The sequence below is a fragment of the Hyla sarda genome, chromosome 3 (genome assembly GCF_029499605.1).
Source record: "Hyla sarda isolate aHylSar1 chromosome 3, aHylSar1.hap1, whole genome shotgun sequence".
NCBI lineage: Eukaryota > Metazoa > Chordata > Amphibia > Anura > Hylidae > Hyla > Hyla sarda.
In genome coordinates, this window is record NC_079191.1 from 47,446,624 (window position 1) to 47,472,067 (window position 25,444).

The following is a 25,444-nucleotide window of genomic DNA, read 5'->3' on the forward strand; positions in this document are numbered from 1 at the left end:
TCCAGTCCACGCTGTGAGGATAAATTGCTTAAGTCTTACACTCCAAGACGGAGTTATTAGTTTTCGACTTAGAGGAGAATAAGGCTGGGCTCGCACATGTCTGGCATCTGGCATAGGTGAAATCAGCCTAGATCTTGACACAACTGATGCCATAACTGATGACAATGTGCATCAGTAGTCATTAGAGATGAGCGAATCGAAGCTGACGAACCCAAATTCGTTACGAATTTCATGAAATATTCGATTTGCAACGAATGTGAATATCGCCGCGATTCTATCACGTGAATCGCTTAATTAGACTCCATTTACTGCGGTCCAGGCTCCAGGGCATCTAAAATGGCGGATCCACATGTCAATACATGGGGCAAGGAACGCTGGGAAGGCAGGAAGGCAAGGCAGGAAGGGAAGTAGGCGGGATGACCCTGAATCACATGCAGGATGCAGCCTATCGGCAGCCAGTCACCTCTGTGATTTCACAGCCCTATATATTTGGCAGCTATTTTGCGGCTCATCATTTCATTCATTACACTGCATAGAGATAGGACGGACATCGCTGTGTGTGTGTGTTACACAGAAAAGCTTGTAGCAGCAGCATTTCACCTCTTAGTCACCTCAGCCTTATGTAGGACACAGAGCACTGCGTTTTTGCACAGAAATTAATTCTTACTGCAGCGATTAACCCCTCAGTCACTGTGAACAGCATTGTATTACAGAGAGGGGTAGAGAGCTGTGTGTTGCCTAAGCTGCAGAAACATTTTCACAGGAGGGAGAAATCATTTTTTAGGCCAAATCTGTGTCTTTGTTCCACAACAACTGGTCTGCTGGTTATAGTAGCCTGTAGACGGTATAATCTATACCCAGCAGTCTATTCCTAATATTATTTGAGGGAGAGTATTTTATCAGTTTTGGGTTTAGCGTACTGTAGCACATTTTTCTACGCTCATAAGCGCATACCACATACCTACATCTATGTAGTGTACCATTTTGTACCTGTTAATCTGTCAAGGGCCTACATACTGTGAAAGGACAGCCAAAAGTAATCACCGGCTGATGTTTTATTCCAATGCGTTTAAGTGTACTGTAGCGCATTTTTCTGCCCTCATAAATGCATACCACATACCTACATCTAAGTAGTGTACTATTTTGTACCTGTTAATCTGTCAAGGGCCTACATACTGTGAAAGGACAGCCAAAAGTAATCACCAGCTGGCGTTTTATTCCAATACATTTATTAAGTGTACTGTAGCGCATTTTTCTGCCCTCATAAGTGGATACCACATACCCACATCTAAAGTAATGTATTGTTTTGTACCTGTTAATCTGTCAAGGGCCTATATACTGTGAAAGGACAGTCAATAGTACACACCTGCTGCTGTTCTAGACAAATACTGCTTTAAGCATAGTGAAGCGTATTGTACTCCCCTCATATATGCAATAAGTATGTCAAGCAGAGTAGTGAAATTTCAATTTCAAAATCCTCAATTTAATTTCAAAATCTTAAATTTCAATTTCAAAATCTTAAATTTCAATGGTCTCCTTATGCTTCTGCCAACTCCAGACAGTGCTATTCAGACACTATATGGTCTCCTCATGCTTCAGCCACCTCCAGGCTGTGCCATTCTGCCACTATATAGTATCCTCATGCTTCAGCCACCTCTAGGCTTTGCCATTCAGCCACTATAGGGTCTCCTCATAATTCAGCCACCTCCAAGCTGTGTCATTCAGCCAATATGTGGTTTACTGATGCTGCTGGGCCTGGGCCTAAAAAATTTTATGCTAGCACTAGCTACCATAAATCTTCAATTGAAATTTCAAAATTCATCTTTTAATCTTAGGGATTGTGAAGCCATAGTGTCTACTCATGCTGCTGCGAGCTCCAGGCAGTGTCATTCAGCAACTATATGGTCTTCTCATGCTGCCAACACCTCCACGCTGTGTCATTCAGCCACTATATGGTCTCCTCATGCTTCAGCCACCTCCAGGCTGTGTCATTCAGCCAATGTGTGGTTTACTGATGCTGCTGGGCCTGGGTCTAAAAAATTTTAATTGAAATTTCTAAATTCAGCTTTTAATCTTAGGGATTGTGAAGCCCTAGTGTCTACTCATGCTGCTGCGAGCTCCAGGCTGTGTCATTCAGCAACTATATGGTTTCATCATGCTGCCAACACCTCCCCACTGTGTCATTCAGCCACTATATGGTCTCCTCATTCTGCCAACACATCCATGCTGTGTCATTTAGCCACTATATGGTCTCCTCATGCTTCAGCCACATCCAAGCTGTGTCATTCAGCCACTATATGGTCTCCTCATGCTGCCAAAACCTCCTTGCTGAGTCATTTAGCCACTATATGGTCTCCTCATGCTTCAGCCACATACAAGCTGTGTCATTCAGCCACTACATGGTCTCCGCATACTGATGCCACCTCCAGGCTCTGTCATTGTGCCGCTCTACGGCAGTGATTCTAATAGCAATGCCTACAATCTGCATGTCATACTGAATGAATAACAGTATTATTTCACTACCCCAGCACACTCCATATGCATTTTAGAACAAACCAAATTGTTCTACACCCCTATTGAGGCTCTATGTAGGCCAGAAATACCCATATTTTTATATAGATTTGCTGCAAATAAATTTGGATCGTACCAATTTTTTGGGGAAAATTCGGCGAATCGGTGGAAGCAAATTTTTCAAAAGTTCGCTCATCTCTAGTAGTCATCAGTTGTATGGCATTTGACACCCATTGTGTCTGGATGCGGGACAGTGAAACACAGCAATTCACGTTCCCCTATCCATGGCTGTCCGACGTGTCCAACCATCCGGTGTAAAAACTGAGATGTTGGATAATTGTGAACTGTCCCATTGAAATGAAAGGGACCAATTCTAGCATCAGTTTCCCTCCGGTGCACACTGAAGGGAAACTTTGCTGGACGCTGGACATATGTGAACCCAGCCTAACAAAGCTGAGCAAGGAACCCTCTGCAACACTAATCTCTTCAGTAGCCTACGGTCGGAGTTAGTGCTTAGAGGCTATCACGTCATTGAAGGTTTCCTGCATATCCAGAGTTCTTGCGTAAAAGTACAACTATTACACCACAGTAAACTAAGCTGTGTAGATCCTCATCAGTAGAGAACAAGCTAAATTGACTGTGTAACTTCTATATTCTGTCTACATCTGCAACTACATTAGTTACTTCATTTGCTAGTAGCACACCAGAGACTTTCCATTAAAGTGGTTGTGCAGTGAAAACTAACTTATCTACATGGCTCTCCTGTTGCACAGAGCAGGGGTATGCAGGCTGCCTGCACGCATCTCTATAGGAGAACCGGTGATACACGAGCTCTGGACTCATGAATCTCCAACTCTCCCAAAGAGATACATGGAGGGTGTGTGCAGACCTCGATCAGTACAGCAGGAGAGCTGCTGCGCCATGAAGGAGATCGAGGGGGGTCCCAGCGGTCGGACCCACCCGCAATCAGCTACGTATCCCTTATCCTGTGGATAATTAGAAAAGTTAGTTTTCGCTGCACAACCCCTTTAAGTAAATCTGATGCAAAAACAACCTTTAGTCTAAGTTTACACTTGGTTTTTTTTTCTGGCAGTTTTTGGAAAACTGCCACTGCAGTTTTGGAGCCAAAACCAGAAGTGTACTCAAAAGGAATAGGACATATAAAGCAAGAAATTACACTTCTCCTCCCTTATGGATCCACTTCTGACTTTGGCTCAAAAACTGCAGTGGCAGTTTTCCAAAAACTGCCAGAAAAAAAACCTTAAAGGGACAGTGGCTAAATACTCATTTATCTTGTTACTGATTTCTGCGCCATGCTAAATCAAATGTGTTGAACTGGATTTCATTGAATCCTAGTGTCCAAAGATCTCATTCCTGCACTACAGGAACAAGTCAATTGACAAAAAGATTGGTGGGCCCACAAGGGAACATCCGGTTAGTCACACCACCCTGCCACGTGACATATTATTATTACTACTACTTCAAACCAGCCTGCAGCATATTGCTTATTATCCACGTCTGTACTTTTTTAATTCAGATTATATCTAGTAAGAAATCACAACAGATTCTGAAGCAGCGATGCCCCAGTTGAATTACATCCATTTCCTCCTGACAGAATAGCTTGAAGCAATTTACTCTTTGCTGGCTTTACATTCTTGTGATAGACAGCGGGATAAAGAACAAAAGCCATGGAAGGTGAATCACCACAGATACCATCGCTTTTTATATAGGATACTCTAAGGTATGCTATTTATATGCTGTATGCTTGTTATATCATGGAAAGCCTACATAATGGCTGTTGCCTTTGGCATTAGAAACGTACATAGAACATTGTCGACAGAAAATGATCACCTGGTCCATTAAAGGGGTACTCCGCCCCTAGACATCTTATCCCCTATCCAAAGGATAGGGGAGAAGATGTCAGATCGCCGGGGTCCTGCTGCTGGGGACCCCGGGGATCGCTGCTGCAGCACCGCGCTATCATTACTGTGCAGAGCGAGTTCGCTCTGCACGTAATGACGGGCAATACAGGGGCCGGAGTATCGTTACGTCACGGCTCCGCCCCTCGTGACGTCACGGCCCGCCCTCGTCAATACAAGTCTATCGGAAGGGGGCGTGGCGGTTGTCACGCCCCCTGCCATAGACTTGCATTAAGGGGACGGGCCGTGATGTCATGAGGGGCGGAGCCATGATGTCACACTGCTCCAGCCCCTGTATCGCCCGTCATTACGCACAGAGCGAACTCGCTCTGCACAGTAATGATAGCGGGGTGCTGCAGCAGCGATCCCCGGGGTCCCCAGCAGCGGGACCGCGGCGATCTAACATCTTATCCCCTATCCTTTGGATAGGGGATAAGATGCCAGGGGCGGAGTACCCCTTTAAGTCCACCTTTTATTATTTGCTTTTTATTTTAGGATAGATATATGTTTATCCCAGGCAGGTTTTCATTCTTGTATTGAGAATTTTCCAACCTCATCTGCTGGAATTTTCTTTGAAGAATCTACTACTCTTTCCGTAAAATAATATTTTCCCACATTGCCTCTGATCTCTCCCCATCTAACCTCAGATTGTGCAGCAGAATCATACGTACCGTATTTTTCACGGTATAAGACGCACTTTTTCTTCCCCAAAACTGGGGGGGGGGAAAGTCGGTGCATCTTATACGGCGAATACACCCCTATCGATCGCGGTGATGCCCTGTATTAACCCTTCAGACGCGGCGATCAAAGCTGACCGCCGCGTCTGAAGGGAAAGTGACACTAACCCGGCTGTTCAGTCGGGCTGTTCGGGACCGCCGCGATTTCACCACGGTGGTCCCGAACAGCCCGACTGAATAGCCGGGTTAGTGCTTACAGGACACCGGGAGGGACCTTACCTGCCTCCTCCGTGTCTTCTCCGTTCAGGGATCCCCTGTATGGCCGGCGCTCTCCTTCCTCGTCATCACGTCGTCGCGTACGTGCGTCGGCATGCGTAACGACGTGATGACGGCGACGGAGAGCGAGGATACCCGGCCGGCAGCAGAGACGTTCCAGAGCAACGGGGACACGGCGACAGCGATGGAGCGACATCCAGGGCAGCGGTGACGGGTCCGGAGCGGCGGGGACACGTGAGTATTAAATCCTATGCAGTGGTCTTCAATCTGCGCACCTCCAGATGTTGCAAAACTACAACTCCCAGCATGCCCGGACAGCCGTTGGCTGTCCGGGCATGCTGGGAGTTGTAGTTTTGCAACATCTGGAGGTCCGCAGGTTGAAGACCACTATTGGGTTCAAAATCTTTATTTTTTTTAGATTTTGCCCCTAAAAATTGGGTGCATCTTATACGCCGGTGCGTCCTATAGGGCGAAAAATACGGTATATATTGGCCACCATATGCAGGCTTGGTTTTGCGCACGTGGGTCAAATGCAATACAGTACCATCCCTCCATCTCAACCCACCATTTTAAGCCAGATAAGATGTAGTCAGGGCGAGATAACAGCCACGCCAGCCAGAAGTGAACTGCTGGGGAGCAAGGAAAGGTAACTCCTCTCCTGCTCCTCTTTAACCTCTTAGATGCTGCATTCAACAGGGACCCCAGTACCTAAGTAGTTTTATTGAATAAGGGGCTCTATGGAATACCACAGTGTTATTCAATTCAGTAGAAAACCAGAAACATCCCAAATACTTTTCTGGCCTCCTTTTGGTGATTGGAGTATATGAATATGTTTTCAGTATTCACCAGGAGATTTTATGACACATATGGTATACAGACACCACAAATGTGGTGTGAAAGGTCATTGGGGGTCTATGAATATGTTTTCAGGATTCACCAGGAGATTTCCCGACTAGACATGTGCAGAACCAAAAATTTCGTTTTTTTTGTTTTGTTCGTTTTCGTTTTTTTTTTTTAATTTTCGGTTCTGTGAATATTCGGAATGCTGTGCATTCGTCATATTCGGTTTTCGGATGCATCCGCGGAAATTTCTTTCGTTTTCGGATGCATTCGTTAATAACATCGAATGCATTCGTTAATTCGGATCTTTCGTTATATCTGTAAAATTCGTTAAATTTAGCATTCGTTACTAAACGAAATGCACATTAGTTTCACTTGCTGATCCTCTTTTGTAATAAGTAGCAGGTGTTACCTTAGGATTCTTGTTGTTTTCACCTTTTTTTGCAGTTTTCTCTGTATAGGAAGGTAAACCCAATGAAAAAAATCGAATTCATTCCTTACATTCGGTTTACTGATAACAAATTAATTTGTTATTCGTTAACATGCATTATTCGTTATACGTTACTTAATGAATGCATTCGTTAACTGTATATTCGTATTCTTTTTCGGAAATATTCGATTTTTTTTTTTCGTGCATTCGGATTGTAACGAACACCCGAAAACGGGAAAATTCGTTAAGTTTAGTATTCGTTCCGAAACGAATTGCACATGTCTCTTCCCGACACATATGGTAAATGGACACCACAAATGCGGTGTGAAAGGAGCCTAACATTCGGTGAACCAAGATTGGTTTGCATCACCATATAACCAGGCACACATATAAAATTAAATACACTTACCATCCAAAGCAAAAAAGTGCAAGGTACAGGCCCAGAAGGGTTGCAACCACATGTCTGATTAAAGAGCTAGTTTTGCTTGAATGAAGGTAGGTACGAAACCAGATAGCAGCAAGCAAGGCAAATAGTTGGCACGCTACAAAGTTCACCTGTGGATAGAAAAGAAAATCATGACGGCTCCATTAAAAAGATCATTATACCTCCAGACTGCTAAAGTCTTATCTTCCTTTGACTATATTCACATGGGGGAAAAAAGCTCTCCATTTATTGTGAAACTTTTAATTTATGTTACTCGGGAATAATAAAAACATTTTCCAGGAACAGCCATATTACAGTTACACAAATTCTTCTTATACTGTCTGTATTTAGCATGTAGCAGGGCACATATGCCTTATGGCACCTTATGGGACATTTAAAGGGGTATTCCATGAGAAAACTTTTTATTTTATGTACATCAACTGGCTCCAGAAAGTTTAACAGATTTGTAAATTACTTCTATTAAAAAATCTTAATCCTTCCAATAATTATTAGCTGCTGAAGTTGAGTTGTTCTTTTCTGTCTGGCAACAGTGCTCTATGCTGACATCTCTGCTTGTCTCGGGAACTGCACAGAGTAGAAGAGGTTTGCTATGGGGATTTGCTTCTACTCTGGACAGTTCCCGAGGTGTCATCAGAGAGCACTTAGACAGAAAAAAAAAACTCAACTTCAGAAGCTCATAAGTACTGAAAGAATTAAGATTTTTTTTTAATAGAAGTAATTTACAAATCTGTTTAACTTTCTGGAGCCAGTTAATATATATATATATATATATATATATATATATATATATATATATATAAATATATATATATATATATATATATATATATATATAAAAGTTTTTTCCTGGAAAACCCCTTTAATAGCAGTGGTTATTTTCTGCAATAAATTCCATGCCAAATTAACCCTGATTCCAGGCAGCACAGATCCGCTGAAGGAATTTAGCAAGATTTCCCTGCTGAATTTCCATAGTGTACATAAGCCCTAATGATAGTGAGATGACCCTGATCATTATGTCCACATCTATATAGTAAAGCCCTTTACAAAACAGTGAAAGTCAGCCTATTGTATGTTCTCCAGTGGCAAAGAGGAACATTTTTTAAAATCTTGCCACCAAGAAAGAAGAAGATCCAGATAGGTGTCACAATCCTGGGTTTATTTCAATCATTCACAAACAGCAATGGGTTCCCCTTGCAGCATACAGTAAACAGACAACTAAATGTCCTTCATATCAAGTTCTGTTTACAAACATAAATTTAGGTTCAGTGCAAACGTCTTTTTGGTGCAGTGTAGCAGTATCCAATGTAGCCCAGGCAGGCTGATTATAGCTTCAGACAAACTCCATTCTGTTTCTCTCTGGCCGTGCCCATGCACCTGTAAGATCAGATTCAGGACTACACCACCAAATTGGAGTTTGGGAGTGACTTTATGTACAGAACCTTCAGTCACTTCCAAAACCCGTATCCAAACTCCAGTCTTATGTCACTGAAGCAAACCTAAATAATCCATACCTCCCATCCACAATTTTACCAGATGCTTTCTTACAACATGTGTATATATTTTGATATGTTAATATATGGGTGTGCAAATACCTGGTTATTTTTTCAGGTTGCTTATTTTAATGTTTGGGTGGTGTCTGTTTTTTTATTTCTTTTTATGCATAATGCGGCACCATACACACCTATTAATCCCTTCTGTACCTCCATATGCCTCCATTATAATTTTATAAATTGTGGCACATTCCAGTTGCTGTATTACAGAAGTATTCTGAGAATGTCTCCTTAAAAGGATTCTCCACTTTGGTCAATACCTACATGTTATGAGGGCCCCATGACATTATAACTGATCATTAGGTGTTCTCCTGCTGGGACCCCCCAGAGATCAGCTGTAATCTATGGGGACACCTGGCAGTGTTCAGTGTTTCTAAAGCACCATCACAGGAGCAATTAAGCATTACACAGCATACATTCACTTAAAGGGGTACTCCCACCCTAGACATCTTATCCCCTATCCAAAGGATAGGGGATAAGATGTCTAATCTCGGGGGTCCCGTCGCTGGGGACCCCCACAGTATTGCATGCGGCACCCACCTGTTTTTTGTCCGGAAGCGCTGGAGGGTCTGAGTCGCGACTCCGGGAACGGAAGTCTGTGACGTCAGGACTCCGCCCCCGCGTGACAGCCGTCACGTGGGGGCGGAGTCCTGATGTCACGGACTTCCGAGATCAGACATCTTATCCCCTATCCTTTGGATAGGGGATAAGATGTCTAGGGTGGGAGTACCCCTTTAAGTGTGTAATGCAGAACAGGTCAGGTCCTCCAGAGTGTGAAACACTCTTTATAACCAGTATCCTCTATCCTGAACATGAGACCCCTCTGTATTAACTCTGAACTATGTAATGACTTAAGTGAAAGATATGTTTTCTTAATTGGACAACCATTTTAACATGGTGCCATTTGTAAAGACTGAATGACAGCAAGTGGGATTTGTAATATAGAGCCATAGGTATGTGCTTCCATATAACCTCTGTAGTAGTAAAAAAAAACTATCACATGCCGGGATTTACAGAACTGAGTTGTTGTGACATTTCAGGAAATAATGTGACTATACAGTAACATGCACCCATAACATCACTGACTTTCTTCTGACAGAATTAATGTTGAAAATATTCAAGAACAAGTGTTAAGTGACAGTCACGTCATACATATCATACATGTGATTTTAATTCTACAAATTCTCAAAAACAACTAAAGGTTTATCACTATAAAAACAAACATTCTCTTAGGACATACAGTGGGGCAAAAAAGTATGTAGTCAGCCACCAATTGTGCAAGTTCTCCCACTTAAAAAGATGAGAGAGGCCTGTCATTTTCATCATAGGTATACCTCAACTACGAGGGACATAATGAGAAAAACAAAAAAAAAAAAAACATAAAATCACATTGTCTGATTTGCAAATTATGGTGGAAAATAAGTATTTGGTCACCTACTAACAAGCAAGATTTCTTGCTCTCGCAGACCTGTAACTACTTCTTTAAGAGTCTCCTCTGTCCTCCACTCGTTACCTGTATTAATGGCTCCTGTTTTAACTTGTTATCAGTATAAAAGACACCTGTCCACAACCTCAAACTCCACTATGGCCAAGACCAAAGTGCTGTCAGAGGACACCAGAAACAAAATTGTAGACCTGCACCAGGCTGGGAAGACTGAATCTTCAATAGGCAAGAAGCTTGGTGTGAAGAAATCAACTATGGGAGCAATTATTAGAAAATGAAGACATACAAGACCTCTGATAATCTCCCTCGATCTGGAGCTCCACGCAAGATCTCACGCTGTGGTGTCAAAATGATCACAAGAACGGTGAGATAAAATTCCAGAACCACACGGGGGGACCTAGTGAATGACCTGCAGAGAGCTGGGACCAAAGTAACAAAGGCTACCATCAGTAACACACTACGCTGCCAGGGACTTAAATCATACAGTGCCAGACGTGTCCCCCTGCTAAAGCCAGTACATGTCCGGGCCCGTCTGAAATTTGCTAGAGAGCATTTGGATGATCCATGAGTTTTGGGAGAATGTCATATGGTCAGATGAAACCAAAGTAGAACTTTTTGGTAAAAACTCAACTCGTCGTGTTTGGAGTTTGGAGTTTTGTTTTATGAATTCACCATTTGTTTTATGAATCCACCTCAGATGAACCCATCTCATCCTTAGGCTCGGGAACCCCTCAAGTGTTCAAGCCTGTCGTGCCCCCACTAAGATGGTTCCAGCCCATCCATGAACTTAGGTCACCCTTTATAAGCCCCATTCGTGGGCACCCTATTGGCCCTGTTATAACTCTACTTCAGGGGGGCCCAGCCTATCCGTGATCTCAGGACCCACTTCTAGGAGCCCCTTCAGGTGCATCTGACTCATCTATGTATTACATGAACGGCCATTTATTTGATCAGCTTAAGCCTATAACAATAAATCAATGGGGATTTCAGAAGCCGGCCCTGTGGAGATCAGCTTTTCTGTCAGAAGAGGTTGTTGTGGCAATATACATAATACTCCACTTATTAGACATTATTCAAGCTCTATATCATAACACCGTTGACTTTATTCTGTGCAATGTTCCTACATGGATACTATCAACAAGCACGCTATCTACTGGTGACAGATCTAAGGCTCTAACACTTACATTAGTTTTTAGTTTTTCCATCAGTTTCCATTACTCTTTGATGGTTGATATATTAGAGCAGGCTATAGAACGTTATAAAGTAAATCCATTATATCAGTCCTAGAAAAATCAAAAGAAACCATCAGTGCGAATAGTCAAGGGGTTGTATGGTCGGATTTAAGAAGAAATTCATGGGAATCAGATTCCTTTAAAGCGTACCTGTCAGATCCCACAAAAATAAAAAAAACTGTTATATGTTAATTGGAACCTAATCCTGATCATGTGCATGTAATTTGTATGTATCTAACACCGATATTTCACACAAAAAAAAGCATATTACAGCTGCCCAATGTCTTTTTAATCTTCTCAGAGGGAGGGGCGTGTCTTTCTCTTGCCTGCACTGTGATGACTCCTCCCCCTCTTTCACTCTGCTGACTCACTGCTCTTGGGAACATGGCAGCCCTGCTCTGTAACCCTTTCCTCTCTGGTGTTATGCTGTACATGCACACACACACACACACACACACACACAGACACACACACACACACACACACAATGATTAATGGAGATTGCCTCTACTCTACCACCAAAGACAATATGGTGAGTGGATAACTTACATCTTCCTAAATTAGTGCAAAGGTTTAGTTCTAAAAGTACAGTGGTGTTTTATGCATACATTTTCTATGTTCCTATGTCATTCATGTGTATCATCCATTGCCAGTCTTGTAATGCCAGTCCGGTAATAGTTGGAGGTACAGTGTTTGGATAACTCTTTTTTGAAGCAGTGTTGCCTTCAGCTGTGTGCCTACAGTTTAGCAAAACTACAACATCCAGCATGCCCAGACATCCTTTGACTGCCCAGGCATGCTTGGAGTTGTAGTTTTGCAACAGCTGGAGGCCCATGTTTGGTAAAACTCTGTGTTACAGCAGTGTTGCTGAAGCCCGTGTTCCTCCTGCAGCCTTGTCAATCAGCCATCACGTGTCCATGACCCTTGGACAAGCTAATGCTGCTGTGGGACTCATCAGTTTCAAAACTTTTTAAAGAGGTAGATTAGAAAAACTATTATTTTGCCAAGATGTACAACATATAAAAAGTTTTTATATCTGACAGTGCCCATTTAAGTCATATGATTTATGCTGTATAAGGTAAGTCACGGCTGTGTCTTCTTGTAATAGTTATAGATACAGTAATAGTGATCTCTTTTATTTACATAACCCAATTAACACATAAGAAGCTAAACTCCCTATCCTCACCATGACTCCATCTACAATTACCAGTCAGACCTGGAAGCCTCTCAAGCTTGGATGAATTTAGAGCAAAGACAAAGCTAATGACAAGACGATGGATTATTCATACTACTGTACAACAATGCTTAGTCGGCTCTTCTGCCTTGTAAACAATAACCCTTACAACACCGTGCAGCCTCTCGCCTCCTATTCATTGCGGGCGGTGGGATCTGGCTCAAAGCAAAAAACGAATATTCATCATGTCTTTCATTTTAAAAAGCTTTTATTCATGCTTTTCTATGAAAACTAAGTTACACCTACAATGCTCGGAAACTAGTCATCCAGCATATCAAGAAGAAGCATAATTCAACATACGGAGTCAGGTCCGACACCACACTGAAGTTGCAGAACTGTCAAGAACTGTCCAGAGCAGGAATAAATCCATATAGCAAACCTCTCCTGCTCTGGACAGTTACTGACATGGACAGAGGTGTCAGCAGAGAGCACTGTGGTCAGAGTGGAAAGAAATTCAAAAAGAAAAGAACTTCCTCTGGAGCATACAGCAGCTGATAAGAACTGGAAGGATTAAGATATTTAAATAGAAGTAATTTACAAATCTGTTTAACTTTCTGGCATCAGTTGATTTAAAAAAAATATATATATTTTACACCGGAATACCCATTTAAGTCAAGGATGTCTTCGAACCACAAAGAGAAAGCTTTATTTGGCGTAGGCCTGAATTAGGGGTCTAAGTAAAACCAAAGCTCCCAAGAGCATCTCCACTTTAGTCTGGAGGACCATGGGGGAGATTTAGCAAAACCTGTCCAGAGGAAAAGTTACTGAGTTGCCCATAGCAACCAATCAGATCGTTTCTTTCATTTTTCAAAGGCCTTTTCAAAAATGAAAGAAGCGATCTGATTGGTTGCTATGGGCAACTCAGCAACTTTTCCTCTGGAAGATTTTGATAAATCTCCCCCCATGTCTCCGAACTGAGTTTTAGCAATTGAAGATAATTAAAGAAGGCCCATTGGGGTATTCTTTGTCTGAACAGAGGCCATAATAGGGGGCCCATTTTGATATTTGTTACGGGGTCCCCTTTCTTCTATGTACACCTCTGGTAAGCAGTCTTCATGTTGTGGCCATTATATGAACGCTAAAATGCAACCTTGTGGCCATGTAAAAAATGTATCCTATGTGTTTAGTTTTTGCTGCAGATGGGACTTCATGGGACCCGGATGTCAAAACCATAATATAAAATACACCATATGGGAGTATACACTCAAGCAGGTGAAGATGCAGGAATTGTCTATGTTCACACTTGCCTCAAGGTTTCTGCTCATGATAAATTGCCAGATTCATTGTATGACAGGAGCTCAACAGACCCAACTGACTTACAGTGAGGTACATTGGGTGGCTTGTTGCTTTAACAATAAAGATGGCAGCTGACCCCTGAGGTCTGTTTGTTAGGTCTCATTAAAGGGTAGCTCCCACCATCCTATTTTTTTTGCTAGCCCGTCCCCCCCCCCCCCTGCTACGGCACTAGCCCGTCCCCTCCTCCCCCCCCCCCTCGCCCCGCATACCCCGTTCCCTCATTACACTTGCAGTTACTGCAGAGTCCGGCAGCGGGCGTGCAGGGACAGCGGCGATGTGCGGGAGGAGTGGCCGGGGAGCCAATGCGCTCGCTCCCACCTGTCTGATTGACAGGCAGGGAGCGAGTGCAGCCTAACTGAAAAAGGACTGATTGCCACTCCAAAATCAGTCCTTTTTTAGTGGCCGGTTTTTAAATGTAAATTAAACCTTTTTAATGAAAAAAATAATAATAAAAGTATATTAGAGATATGTTGTAGTACATAAGTACTACAACATATCAAAAAATAAAGTTGGTGACAGTGCCCATTTAATGGTGGGAAGTCAGGTTCCAATAGGCGTATTCTGCTTCGATTTCTTGTCTAGTTTTGTTCTGGGTTCGCTCTGTGGTGCTGGGGGGGGGGGGATTCCGGGGGTTGAAATGCGTGTGTATGTATTTGTTTGTCTGGTTGTTGTTGGGCCGGTTCTATTCCAGGAGTTGCACAGTGTATGCCTCTCTCCTGAACCACTGCCATTGTTATATATTCTGTTACTGTATTGGGCTTTGCTGTTGTGCCTGGAATCTTGTTATTCTCTTTTATGCATAAAATGCTAAATTAAATATATAAAAAAAAAAAAAAAAAAGAAAGAAATAAAGATGGCATTGCATGCAGCCCGGCTCTCTGTCAAATCTTCATGGAAACTAACAGAGGTTTCTATTTGGGTCACTAATAGCAAAGTGAACAGAGCCTAACCAGGTATATACTCATTGGGGGAGATTTATCAAAACCCGTCCAGAGGAAAAGTTGCCCAGTTGTCCATTGCAACCAGATCGCTTCTTTAATTTTGCAAAGGACTGAGAGTGATCTAATTGGTACTATGGGCAACTGGGCAACTCTTCCTTTGAAGACAACAGGTAAATGTCAGCTCTGATACAATATATCAGGATTACGAAAATGTAATTATTACTTCTTTGTCAGGTTTGATTTTCCCATGTTGTAATCTGCCTATGTGAGACTACTCCCTCTGTGCCCTTTATAATTGTGCCCATGTATAAATCCAAAAACATAAATGGCATGTCATGTGTTTTACATATGATTATCATGATGATAACACCAGGGATGTACATAGAAACCATTGGGCAACTTAACAAAAATCTGAATTGCCCCCCCCCCCCCCCCCATAAAGTAGTATGCCTGATACTGCCCCATATAGTAGTATGCATGATACTACCCTATATAGTAGATAAGACCCCATATATTATTAGTCCCCTCCATATAGTATAAGGCCCATACTGCCCCCTTATAGTAGTTAGGCCCCCATACTGCCTCATATAGTATTAGGCCCTCATACTACCACCATTTAGTAGTTAGCTCTCCATATATTTTGAGGACCCCATACAGTAGTAGGTCCATGAGAAAAAAAGATCACTCACCTCTCCATCATTCCAAGGCAGTTTCCAGCGCTCTGCACGATCCTTCTCTCTAAGCTCCCAAAGCAGACTGCTGCCCATACCGGAATCCACGTATCCTCTGACTGGTGCAGTATACATTGAACTTAAGATCCAGGACATTTGTCCCGAATCCCCTGCCTAAGCCCTCTGTTTGCAGGACCCTATTACAGTTTTGTACCCTTCCTCTTTGCGACACCACTGGATAATACATTATATTTGTAAGAAATTAAATTATTTTGAAGACCGCTAAATCCTTACTAACATTAGAGAGTCTCATTATTTTTTCTAATCTAAAACAATAGTTTGATCCCCACTTCTGTTTTTTTTTTTTGTTTTGTTTTTTGTAAAAATCCTGACCAAAATACTATATATGAATATAGCCTTACTGTTCTTGTCCTGCCATTATACTTTCAGTCTCATCCTGGATTGTGTTATTCTCTGGTTCTGAACTTATCCTTTTTGTACCTGTCTGGTTCTGACCTGGTCTGTGTGAATACCCCTTTACGCTTTTGCCCTGTGCACTTAGCTAGGGTAGGGGCCATCGCCTAGTTGAGGGCTACTATCTAGGATGAATTGTCCTAGGGACACTGTTGCGGGTGGAGATCGGAGCACTTCCCTTACTTATAAAGGAAACTGTCCTAGCATGGCAGGTGCAGGGAAATCATAGACCCTACAGCTGCGCTACAGATACCTTTTGGAATTTGCTGATGTGATAAGAAAATTGCAGTAGCATTGTTCCCAACCAAAGGCATGGGTTTTCTCCCACATTCCTGAACTGTACTAATTTGGAATTTAGATTGAGAGCCCTAGTGTGGACAGGGGACTGATGTAAATGATGACAATCTCTTTACACCACTGTAGAATAAATAGAATACATTCACAAAAATCTCAGAAAGAGGCAAAAGACGGTCTTATGAGGCCCTGCTTAGGAGATCACAAAGACGGAAAGACTCAAGCCAGCACAGGACAAATATTTTTTATTTGTAAAAAGGGACAACACGTTTCGGCACATACAGAGTGCCTTCCTCAGGTCCAAACGTATAACAGCACTCTTCAGATGCTGGTGGGTGCAAGAGTTGCTTGTGAGGATTCCTGTATGTAGCACGCCAGAGCTGCTGCACACAGGAATCCTCACAAGCAACTCTTGCACCCACCAGCATCTGAAGAGTGTTATACGTTTGGACCTGAGGAAGGCACTCTGTATGTGCCGAAACGCGTTGTCCCTTTTTACAAATAAAAAATATTTGTCCTGTGCTGGCTTGAGTCTTTCCGTCTTTGTGATCTCCTAAGCAGCGCCTCATAAGACCGTCTTCTGCCTCTCTCTGAGATTTTCGTGTTGTAAACACTGGCTCTGCTTGTTAAGACTCCAGTCCCGGTCTGAGTGCAGCAGCTTCCTATATACCGCTACCCACCATCTTTCCACAGATATTTGCACCAATGGGTGAGTAACATCACCTAGGTGTGGTGGAGGCTTTTTACAGATCTTTTACCTGTTACAAAGGGCGCGCCCCCTGTTTCTCGTTTTCTGTCTTTTATTTCTGAGTTTCATAGAATACATTGGCACTATAGGAATGACTAAAATAATAATAATGTAAATGGTGTCTTGAGGAATGTGAATTTGTGCCATATCTTGACAAATTAAACTTAAGGAATTGGCATCAATGCAGTTATCGGGGATATAAGTGAAGGTTACATAAGAGTGACCCTAACCTTAAATATACAGTATATATGATACATCTTTATTATATGGTGTGTGTAGGGGATAATCATACATACATACATTTCTAGAGCACCAACTAGCTCTTAATGTGTAGGTTCTTTCTGAGGCTTCGAATTATCAATATTACGGTATGGAAATGTCACGCGAGATCGCTGGGAACAGAGGTAGAATACATTGATAACCATGGCAACCAGCGCAGCATTAAAACAAAAAGTCAATATGACAAACATCTCATCGCAGCGTGAGCAGCGCACAGAACCGTGTTCTAACAAACTTTTAACAACATTAAGCTAAACCTGACAAAAGGCACCGGTGACATTTTACTAAGCGGAGCTGTCTGCGGCGCCGGCTGATACTACACGCTCCATGGTGAGCTGAAAAATCGTGAGGAGTCGGGCAAAACGCCTTTTATCTTTTAATCCCATCTACTAATATATTCATAAATAAGTTGCAACTTGAGTTCTTTGATGTTTTACTGTTTTGGAGGAAATTTCCAACTGGACAAGCTGTAGTGTGGTGGCAGCTGCTACGCCAAATTAAAGGGGTATTCCCAGGCCAAAACTTTTTATATATATATATATATATATATATATATATATATATATATATATATATCAACTGGCTCCGGAAAGTTAAACAGATTTGTAAATTACTTCTATTAAAAAATCTTAATCCTTCCAATAGTTATTAGCTTCTGAAGTTGAGTGGTTGTTTTCTGTCTAACTGCTCACTGATGACTCACGTCCCGGGAGCTGTGCAGTTCCTATGGGGATATTCTCCCATCATGCACAGCTCCCGGGACGTGACATCATCATTGAGCAGTTAGACAGAAAACGTCAGAAGCTAATAACTATTGGAAGGATTAAGATTTTTTCATAGAAGTAATTTACAAATCTGTTTAACTTTCCGCAGCCAGTTGATATATATAAAAAAAAAAAAAGAAAAGGTTTTGCCTGGAATACCCCTTTAAGTTCGGGTGGCTGTAGTCTTACAAGGTCTGCTGGACAGGGAAATGGATGTCTAGAAGGATGAGGCATAAATCTCTGTGTTTCCTTACATTGCAATTGTATATTTTATGTTTCTGTGGAATAACATGCACACACAAAGCTCTCTCCAGCGTGCTATGGGTTAAAGTTTACTAAAAATGTGCATGGGTTGCCCATGAATAACATGTTAAATGGAGGAAAGAAAATGTTTTCAAACCAATTGGTGTAAGAAAGTTAAACAGATTTGTAAACAGATTTGATTTTATCCTCAATACCAATATGGCCTAAGACAGTGTTTTCCCACTAGAGTGCATCCAGCTGTTGCAAAACTACAACTCCCAGCATGCCCGGACAGCCTTTGGCTGTCCGGGCATGCTGGGAGTTGTAGTTTTGCAAAAGCTGGTGGCACCCTGGTTGGGAAACACTGGTCTAAGTACTGGACAGTATTAGTGTTTTAAATTTATTTAAATTTAAAGTTTCAAGGATGAGCGTGTCCTGTAGGGATTTTCTGGTACTTAAAAGGGTGCTCTATTGGAGAACAAATATTTTTAAATCAACTGGTGCCAGAAAGTTGAACAGATTTGTAAATTACTTCTATTTAAAAATCTTAATTCTTCCAGTACTTATCAGCTGCTGTATACTACAGAGGAAGTTGTGTAGTTCTTTCCAGTCTGACCACAGTGCTCTCTGCTGACACCTCTGTCCAGGTCAGAAACTGGTCTGAGCAGTAGAGGTTTGCTATGGGGATTTGCTCCTGCTCTGGACAGTTCCTGACATGGACTTAGGTGTCAGCAGAGAGCAATGTGGACAGACAGAAAAGGGCTATACAACTTCCTCTAGAGCATACAGCAGCTGATAAGTGCTGGAAGAATTAAGATTTTTTTTATTAGAAGAAATTTACAAATCTGTATAACTTTCTGTCACAAGTTGATTTGGAAACATTGGGGGGTATGTATGAAGGATTTTACCCTGTTTTTTTTTTTTTTACTGTGATTTGTCTCAAATTTCCTTTTATGTCACTTTTTGCCACAAACAATTGCGCCAAATGGTTTAGAACAAAATCACTGATTTGACTTTGTTAGTCGTGATTTCAGTTACAATCATTCTTTGGTCTGGAATTCATTAATTGCGACTTTTTGATTTGGCGCAAGATTAGGCGCAAATACCTTCATTTAGGCGCAAATCTACACCATGAATAGGGTGACAGAGAAAATAGCTACAACAATAGAACGTCCCAAAGTCAGATTTACTGCCTGGAATTCTGGGGTCTGCGCCTTTTGTAGGGCTACATTTGTGCCAAAATTACAAACTTGCCTACGACAATTGATAATTTTGGCGCAAATATGCTCCATTTGACGCAAAAAAAACATACCTAAAATCACACATTGCTACACTATTATTGATTATATTCAGTGTGTATTCCATGTATTCTGTTGATAAAAAAAAAAAAAAAAAAGAAGTAAATTCAGGATGAACTAAAATGTCCATGTGCCCCAGAGCCTAGACTGTGCTAAGGGGAAAGATAAACTTAAAAATGTCTTTTTATTCTATAATAAATGTTCTCAGGATGCTTTACCCTCCTGCGTGTCTATTCCCCTCCACTCCTATTTCTCTCCATTTCTAATCAGGAGGCCAAAAAGGCATTAGATCCGCTGCACAAATATATTCTGTCATAGCGGAATAATCTCCTCAGTGAAAGTAAAACGTGACCCCTGACCTGCTCGCCTTCTCTCTAGGGTTTTATGGAGCTTCCAGGATTAGTTATGAGCTTTGAGGAATAACATAGTAAAAAAAAAACTGAAATACACAGGATGGGCTGTCCGTCACATTGAACATCAAGTCACCTCTTACAAGAAAATTATAATAAAATAGAGGGACTACATTATCTTAAAATAATTATAATCAACATCATTATAAACATAATGCAATGTGAGTTATCGGTATTGGTCAAACAGATGTAGCAGAGGACAACGTGTCATTTGGGTGGGGTGGCCCAGTACGGGAGATGTTGCCCCGTACCCTTGCTGTCCTGTCAGGCAGCCTCCTTCAGTGTCCCCAGGGCCCCATGTACATATGTTCTGCAGTGTATTGTATTATAAAATGTGTTGTATCTTTAAAGCATACCAGTCAGATCCAACAAAAAAACATTTTTATAAATATATCACTAAGTACCTAATCCTGACCATGTACATCTAATTTTTATGTGTCTAGCACCTTTATTTATTTTTTTATTACACTTTTAATTTAGCTCACTAGTCCGAATTCCTCTCAAAGGGAGGGGGCGTGGCCTCACTGTACAGGTCTCCGCCCCTTCCCTCAGTATGCTGTCTGCTCACATCTCCCCTAGCATTAGCAAAACTACAACTCCCAGCTTGTCCTCACTGACAGGGAGGATTTTTCCTCCAGCTGTGAACCCTGCACTCACAGCTGTCAATCAAGGAAGTGTGTCCATGACATAGGTGATGATGCATGGACACAGAAGGACTAGTATGTGATCAAGCAGGTAGGGGAGGCAGTTGTTTGGCTTTTTCAGTATGAAATACAGCATATTTTCTAATGTGAGCAATTGCAAAACCTATTGGTTATACATGCTTTACAACATGTCAAGTAAGATACAGTCACAGCTTTATGAGTCAAGTCAAGTCAGTCCCTGTCATCTGTCAAGTCAGCGTGGTCTGCATTCAATTGTCCAGTCCTACTACAAGTCCCAGCAAGCCCTTAAGGTCTCTGAGTCACTGGTCACCTCCTTCGGCCGTGGCTGAACTGTATAGACTTTACCATCTGTCTACCCCAGGCATAGGCAACCCTCAGGGGGCATTATATGTGAGGGGCACAGGACATGAGGCATTATATGTGAGCGGCACAGGACAGGGGGGCATTATAAGTAAGGGGCAAATGTCAGGGGGGCATTATAGGTGCATTATATGGGCACATGACAGGGGGAGGCCCTGTCATGTGCCCCTCACATATAATGCCCCCTGACATGTGCCCCTCACCAATAATGCCCCCATGTCCTGTGCCGCTCACATATAATGCCCCATGTCCTGTGCCCCTCATATATCATACCCCCTGTCCTGTGACCCTCACATATAATGCCCCCCTGTCCTGTGCCCCTCACATATAATACCCCCTGTCCTGTGCCCCTCACATATAATGCCCCCCTGTTATGTGCCCCTCACATATAATGCCCCCCTGTCCTGTGCCCCTCACATATAATGCCCCCCTGTCCTGTGCCCCTCACATATAATGCCCCCCTGTTATGTGCCCCTCACATATAAGTTGCCCTTTTCTGTGCATGCACACCGCCCCCCTCCCCCCAAGTTTTATTAATTCCCCTGTACCATACGGTTCCCGAGCACCTCTCTCCAGCTGTCTCATGATCTCCGGGCGCCGGCGTGATAATGGACGTCATCGCACCGGCCTGCCATGGATGGCGTCCCCGCAGCTCACACTGCAAGAATGCAGCAGCGTGTGAGAAATGTGAGGGAGTGATGGAGCGGGACAGCTGACAGCTACCGCTCCACCATGCTATAGCACAGGAGGGGCAACAATCTCAGGGGGCAATTGCCCCGTTGCCCCCCCCCCCCCCCTGGATCTGCCACTGGCAGCACAGAGGTGATAGAGCAGGGGTCTCAAACTCAAATTATTTGTAGGCCACTGGAGGTAGAAGCTGGGTGAGGCTGGACTGCATGCACCCCTTACATATAATGTCCCCATCATGCGCTCCTCATCATCCAACAGCAATACCCCCCACCAGAAGTAGCACCCCCATCATCTACCAGCACCCCCCCCCCATCCCCCCTACCCCTGTGAGTAATAGCATGAGCTTATGGATGATGGGGGTGCTACTTCTGGGGGGGGAGCATTAGGCAGGCAGCAGTTTCCCCACATTAGGTAGGTAGCATGTTCCCCACATTAGGTAGGTAGAATGTTCCCCACATTAGGTAGGTAGCATGTTCCCCACATTAGGTAGGTAGCAGGTTCCCCACATTAGGTAGTAGCAGGCTCCCCACATTAGGTAGTAGCAGGCTCCCAACATTAGGTAGTAGCAGGCTCCCCACATTAGGTAGTAGCAGGTTCCCCACATTAGGTAGTAGCAGGCTCCCCACATTAGGTAGTAGCAGGCTCCCCACATTAGGTAGTAGCAGGCTCCCCACATTAGGTAGTAGCAGGTTCCCCACATTAGGTAGTAGCAGGCTCCCCATATTAGGTAGTAGCAGATTCATTCCCCACATTCGGTAGTAGCAGGTTCCCCACATTAGGTAGAAGCAGGTTCCCCACATTAGGTAGTAGCAGGTTCCCCACATTAGGTAGAAGCAGGCTCCCCACATTAGGTAGTAACAGGTTCCCCACATTAGGTAGTAGCAGGTTCTCCACATTAGGTAAGTAGCAGCAGTTTCCCTACATTAGGTAGGTAGTAGCAGGTTCCCTGCATTAGGTAGTAGCAGGTTCCCCGCATTAGGTAGTAGCAGGTTCCCCGCATTAGGTAGTAGCAGGTTCCCCACATGAGGTAGTAGCAGGTTCCCCACATTAGGTAGTAGCAGGTTCCCCACATTAGGTAGTAGCAGGCTCCCCACATTAGGTAGAAGCAGACTCTCCACATTAGGTAGTAGCAGATTCCCCACATTAGGTAGTAGCAGGTTCCTTACATTAGGTAGTAGCAGGTTCCTCACATTAGGTAGGTAGTAGCAGTTTCCCCACATCAGGTATGTAGTAGCAGGTTCCCCACATTAGGTAGTAGCAGGTTCCCCACATTAGGTAGTAGCAGGCTCCCCACATTAGGTAGAAGCAGACTCTCCACATTAGGTAGTAGCAGATTCCCCACATTAGGTAGTAGCAGGTTCCTTACATTAGGTAGTAGCAGGTTCCTCACATTAGGTAGGTAGTAGCAGTTTCCCCACATCAGGTATGTAGTAGCAGGTTCCCCACATTAGGTAGTAGCAGGTTCCCCACATTAGGTACTAGCAGGTTCCCCACATTAGGTAGAAGCAGGTTCCCCACATTAGGTAGAAGCAGGTTCCCCACATTAGGTAGTAGCAGGTTCCCCACATTAGGTAGAAGCAGGCTCCCCACATTAGGTAGTAACAGGTTCCCCACATTAGGTAGTAGCAGGTTCTCCACATTAGGTAAGTAGCAGCAGTTTCCCTACATTAGGTAGGTAGTAGCAGGTTCCCTGCATTAGGTAGTAGCAGGTTCCCCGCATTAGGTAGTAGCAGGTTCCCCGCATTAGGTAGTAGCAGGTTCCCCACATGAGGTAGTAGCAGGTTCCCCACATTAGGTAGTAGCAGGTTCCCCACATTAGGTAGTAGCAGGCTCCCCACATTAGGTAGAAGCAGACTCTCCACATTAGGTAGTAGCAGATTCCCCACATTAGGTAGTAGCAGGTTCCTTACATTAGGTAGTAGCAGGTTCCTCACATTAGGTAGGTAGTAGCAGTTTCCCCACATCAGGTATGTAGTAGCAGGTTCCCCACATTAGGTAGTAGCAGGTTCCCCACATTAGGTACTAGCAGGTTCCCCACATTAGGTAGAAGCAGGTTCCCCACATTAGGTAGAAGCAGGTTCCCCACATTAGGTAGCAGCAGGTTCCCCACATTAGGTACTAGCAGGTTCCCCACATTAGGTAGTAGCAGGTTCCCCACATGAGGTAGTAGCAGGTTCCCCACATTAGGTACTAGCAGGTTCCCCACATTAGGTAGAAGCAGGTTCCCCACATTAGGTAGAAGCAGGTTCCCCACATTAGGTAGAAGCAGGTTCCCCACATTAGGTAGAAGCAGGTTCCCCACATTAGGTAGTAGCAGGCTCCCTACATTAGGTAGCATTGTCGTCGTCCCCCACATATACACACACACACAGACACACAAACATACACACACAGACACCCAAACATACACACACAGACACACACACATATAGGCACACTTACCTGTCCTGCGCTTCTCCTCCCCCGGGGCGAGTGACGTCACTGACGTCCTGCGCGGGTCTGCGGAGGGACGTCACATGCGCAACGTCCCTCATGAGACTTGGGGCGGCCAACCGGAGACGCAGAGGAGGGCGGAGTAAGTGAAGCCTTTCGGCATTTAACGCTGCTCGCCGGAAGCAGAGTTAAATGCCTGAAGAAGTTACCTGCCCGGTGCCCGGAACTGCATGTCCCGGGCGTCGGGCAATACAAATTTCACATTCCTGGTGTGAGCCACAAACTTTTGTTCCGCGGGCCGCAAATGGCCCACGGCCAGGGAGTTTGGGGCTTGACTGTCACAGGCGCCGGTCGGTCTATGCGGGCCATTTGTGCAGGCCGCCGGGCCTATTTTAATGCAGGGGCCTGGAGCTGCCGCTCCATCCGCCCCTACGTTAATCCGGTCTTGAGTATACCTAATACATTAGCACCTAGGTCTTCAAACTGTGGACCTCCAGCTATTGCAAAACTACAACTCTCAGCATGACTGGACAGCTGATGGAGGCCCAAAAAGTGCCCTCTAGGGGGTCAATAGGTCAGTTTTTCCAAATGTATTGGAGTGTTGAGCAGACTTGGTTTTCCTACACAGAGGGCAACCAAAAAAACTGTGTATCCTGTGTGGTACACAATTTCACTATTTTATTTTATTTTTTTGCAATGAAACCATATGGTATACACAAAACCAATTATCATTGAATAATAGAGCTCTGAATAAAAGTTAAAATTTAATTCATATGCATTGAAAATATACATAAAAAATGTCCTCAAATTCAAAGAAGCAAAATTCTAGTACAACAGGGGTTTTATCTACGCACTTCAAAAACATATCCAACAACCCAAAGGGTACAAAGACCAATAACACCAATATTACCACCTCTATGGCAATGTGGCTCCCAAAGAAATCCCTGTAGACAAACTCAAAACATCCCAACGTGTTTCCCCCTCATCACATCAATAATAGGGTTTGTCAGGGGACGCAAAATACCTGATTATTCTTGAGTACATAAAAACTGATAACATGGCTGCATATGAATGTGGAGGTGGAAAGAGACCCCTCACACAGATCCTATAGATAAACTGGATGGTGAACTATAACATTTAAAGGAATTTACTAAGCAAAATGCTCCAGAATTCTGTAATATATTGCACCCTATCATACAGAATGCACCATTGTGAGTCTAGTATGGCTCTCAGTTATACATTTATGGGGCCAGCTGTCACCTTCGCACTATTTAGTATAGACCCTGTCAATCACATTCTATTCTCCATCTATCTACAATC

The 25,444-nt window shown here is 43.3% G+C and overlaps 1 protein-coding gene across 3 annotated transcripts in view; it reads right to left on the reverse strand.

The window, feature by feature from the left end:
- Positions 1–25,444, reverse strand: part of MBOAT2 (membrane bound O-acyltransferase domain containing 2) — a 226,817-nt gene that overhangs the window by 158,696 nt on the left and 42,677 nt on the right. For 2 of the 3 annotated variants that reach the window (XM_056564137.1, XM_056564139.1), the window contains exon 2: positions 7,063–7,208. In XM_056564137.1, coding sequence (XP_056420112.1) covers positions 7,063–7,208 — 146 coding nt within the window. Of the gene's footprint in view, positions 1–7,062; positions 7,209–11,276; positions 11,376–25,444 lie in introns of those variants that run through there. The other variant, XM_056564138.1, reaches the window with a different exon arrangement.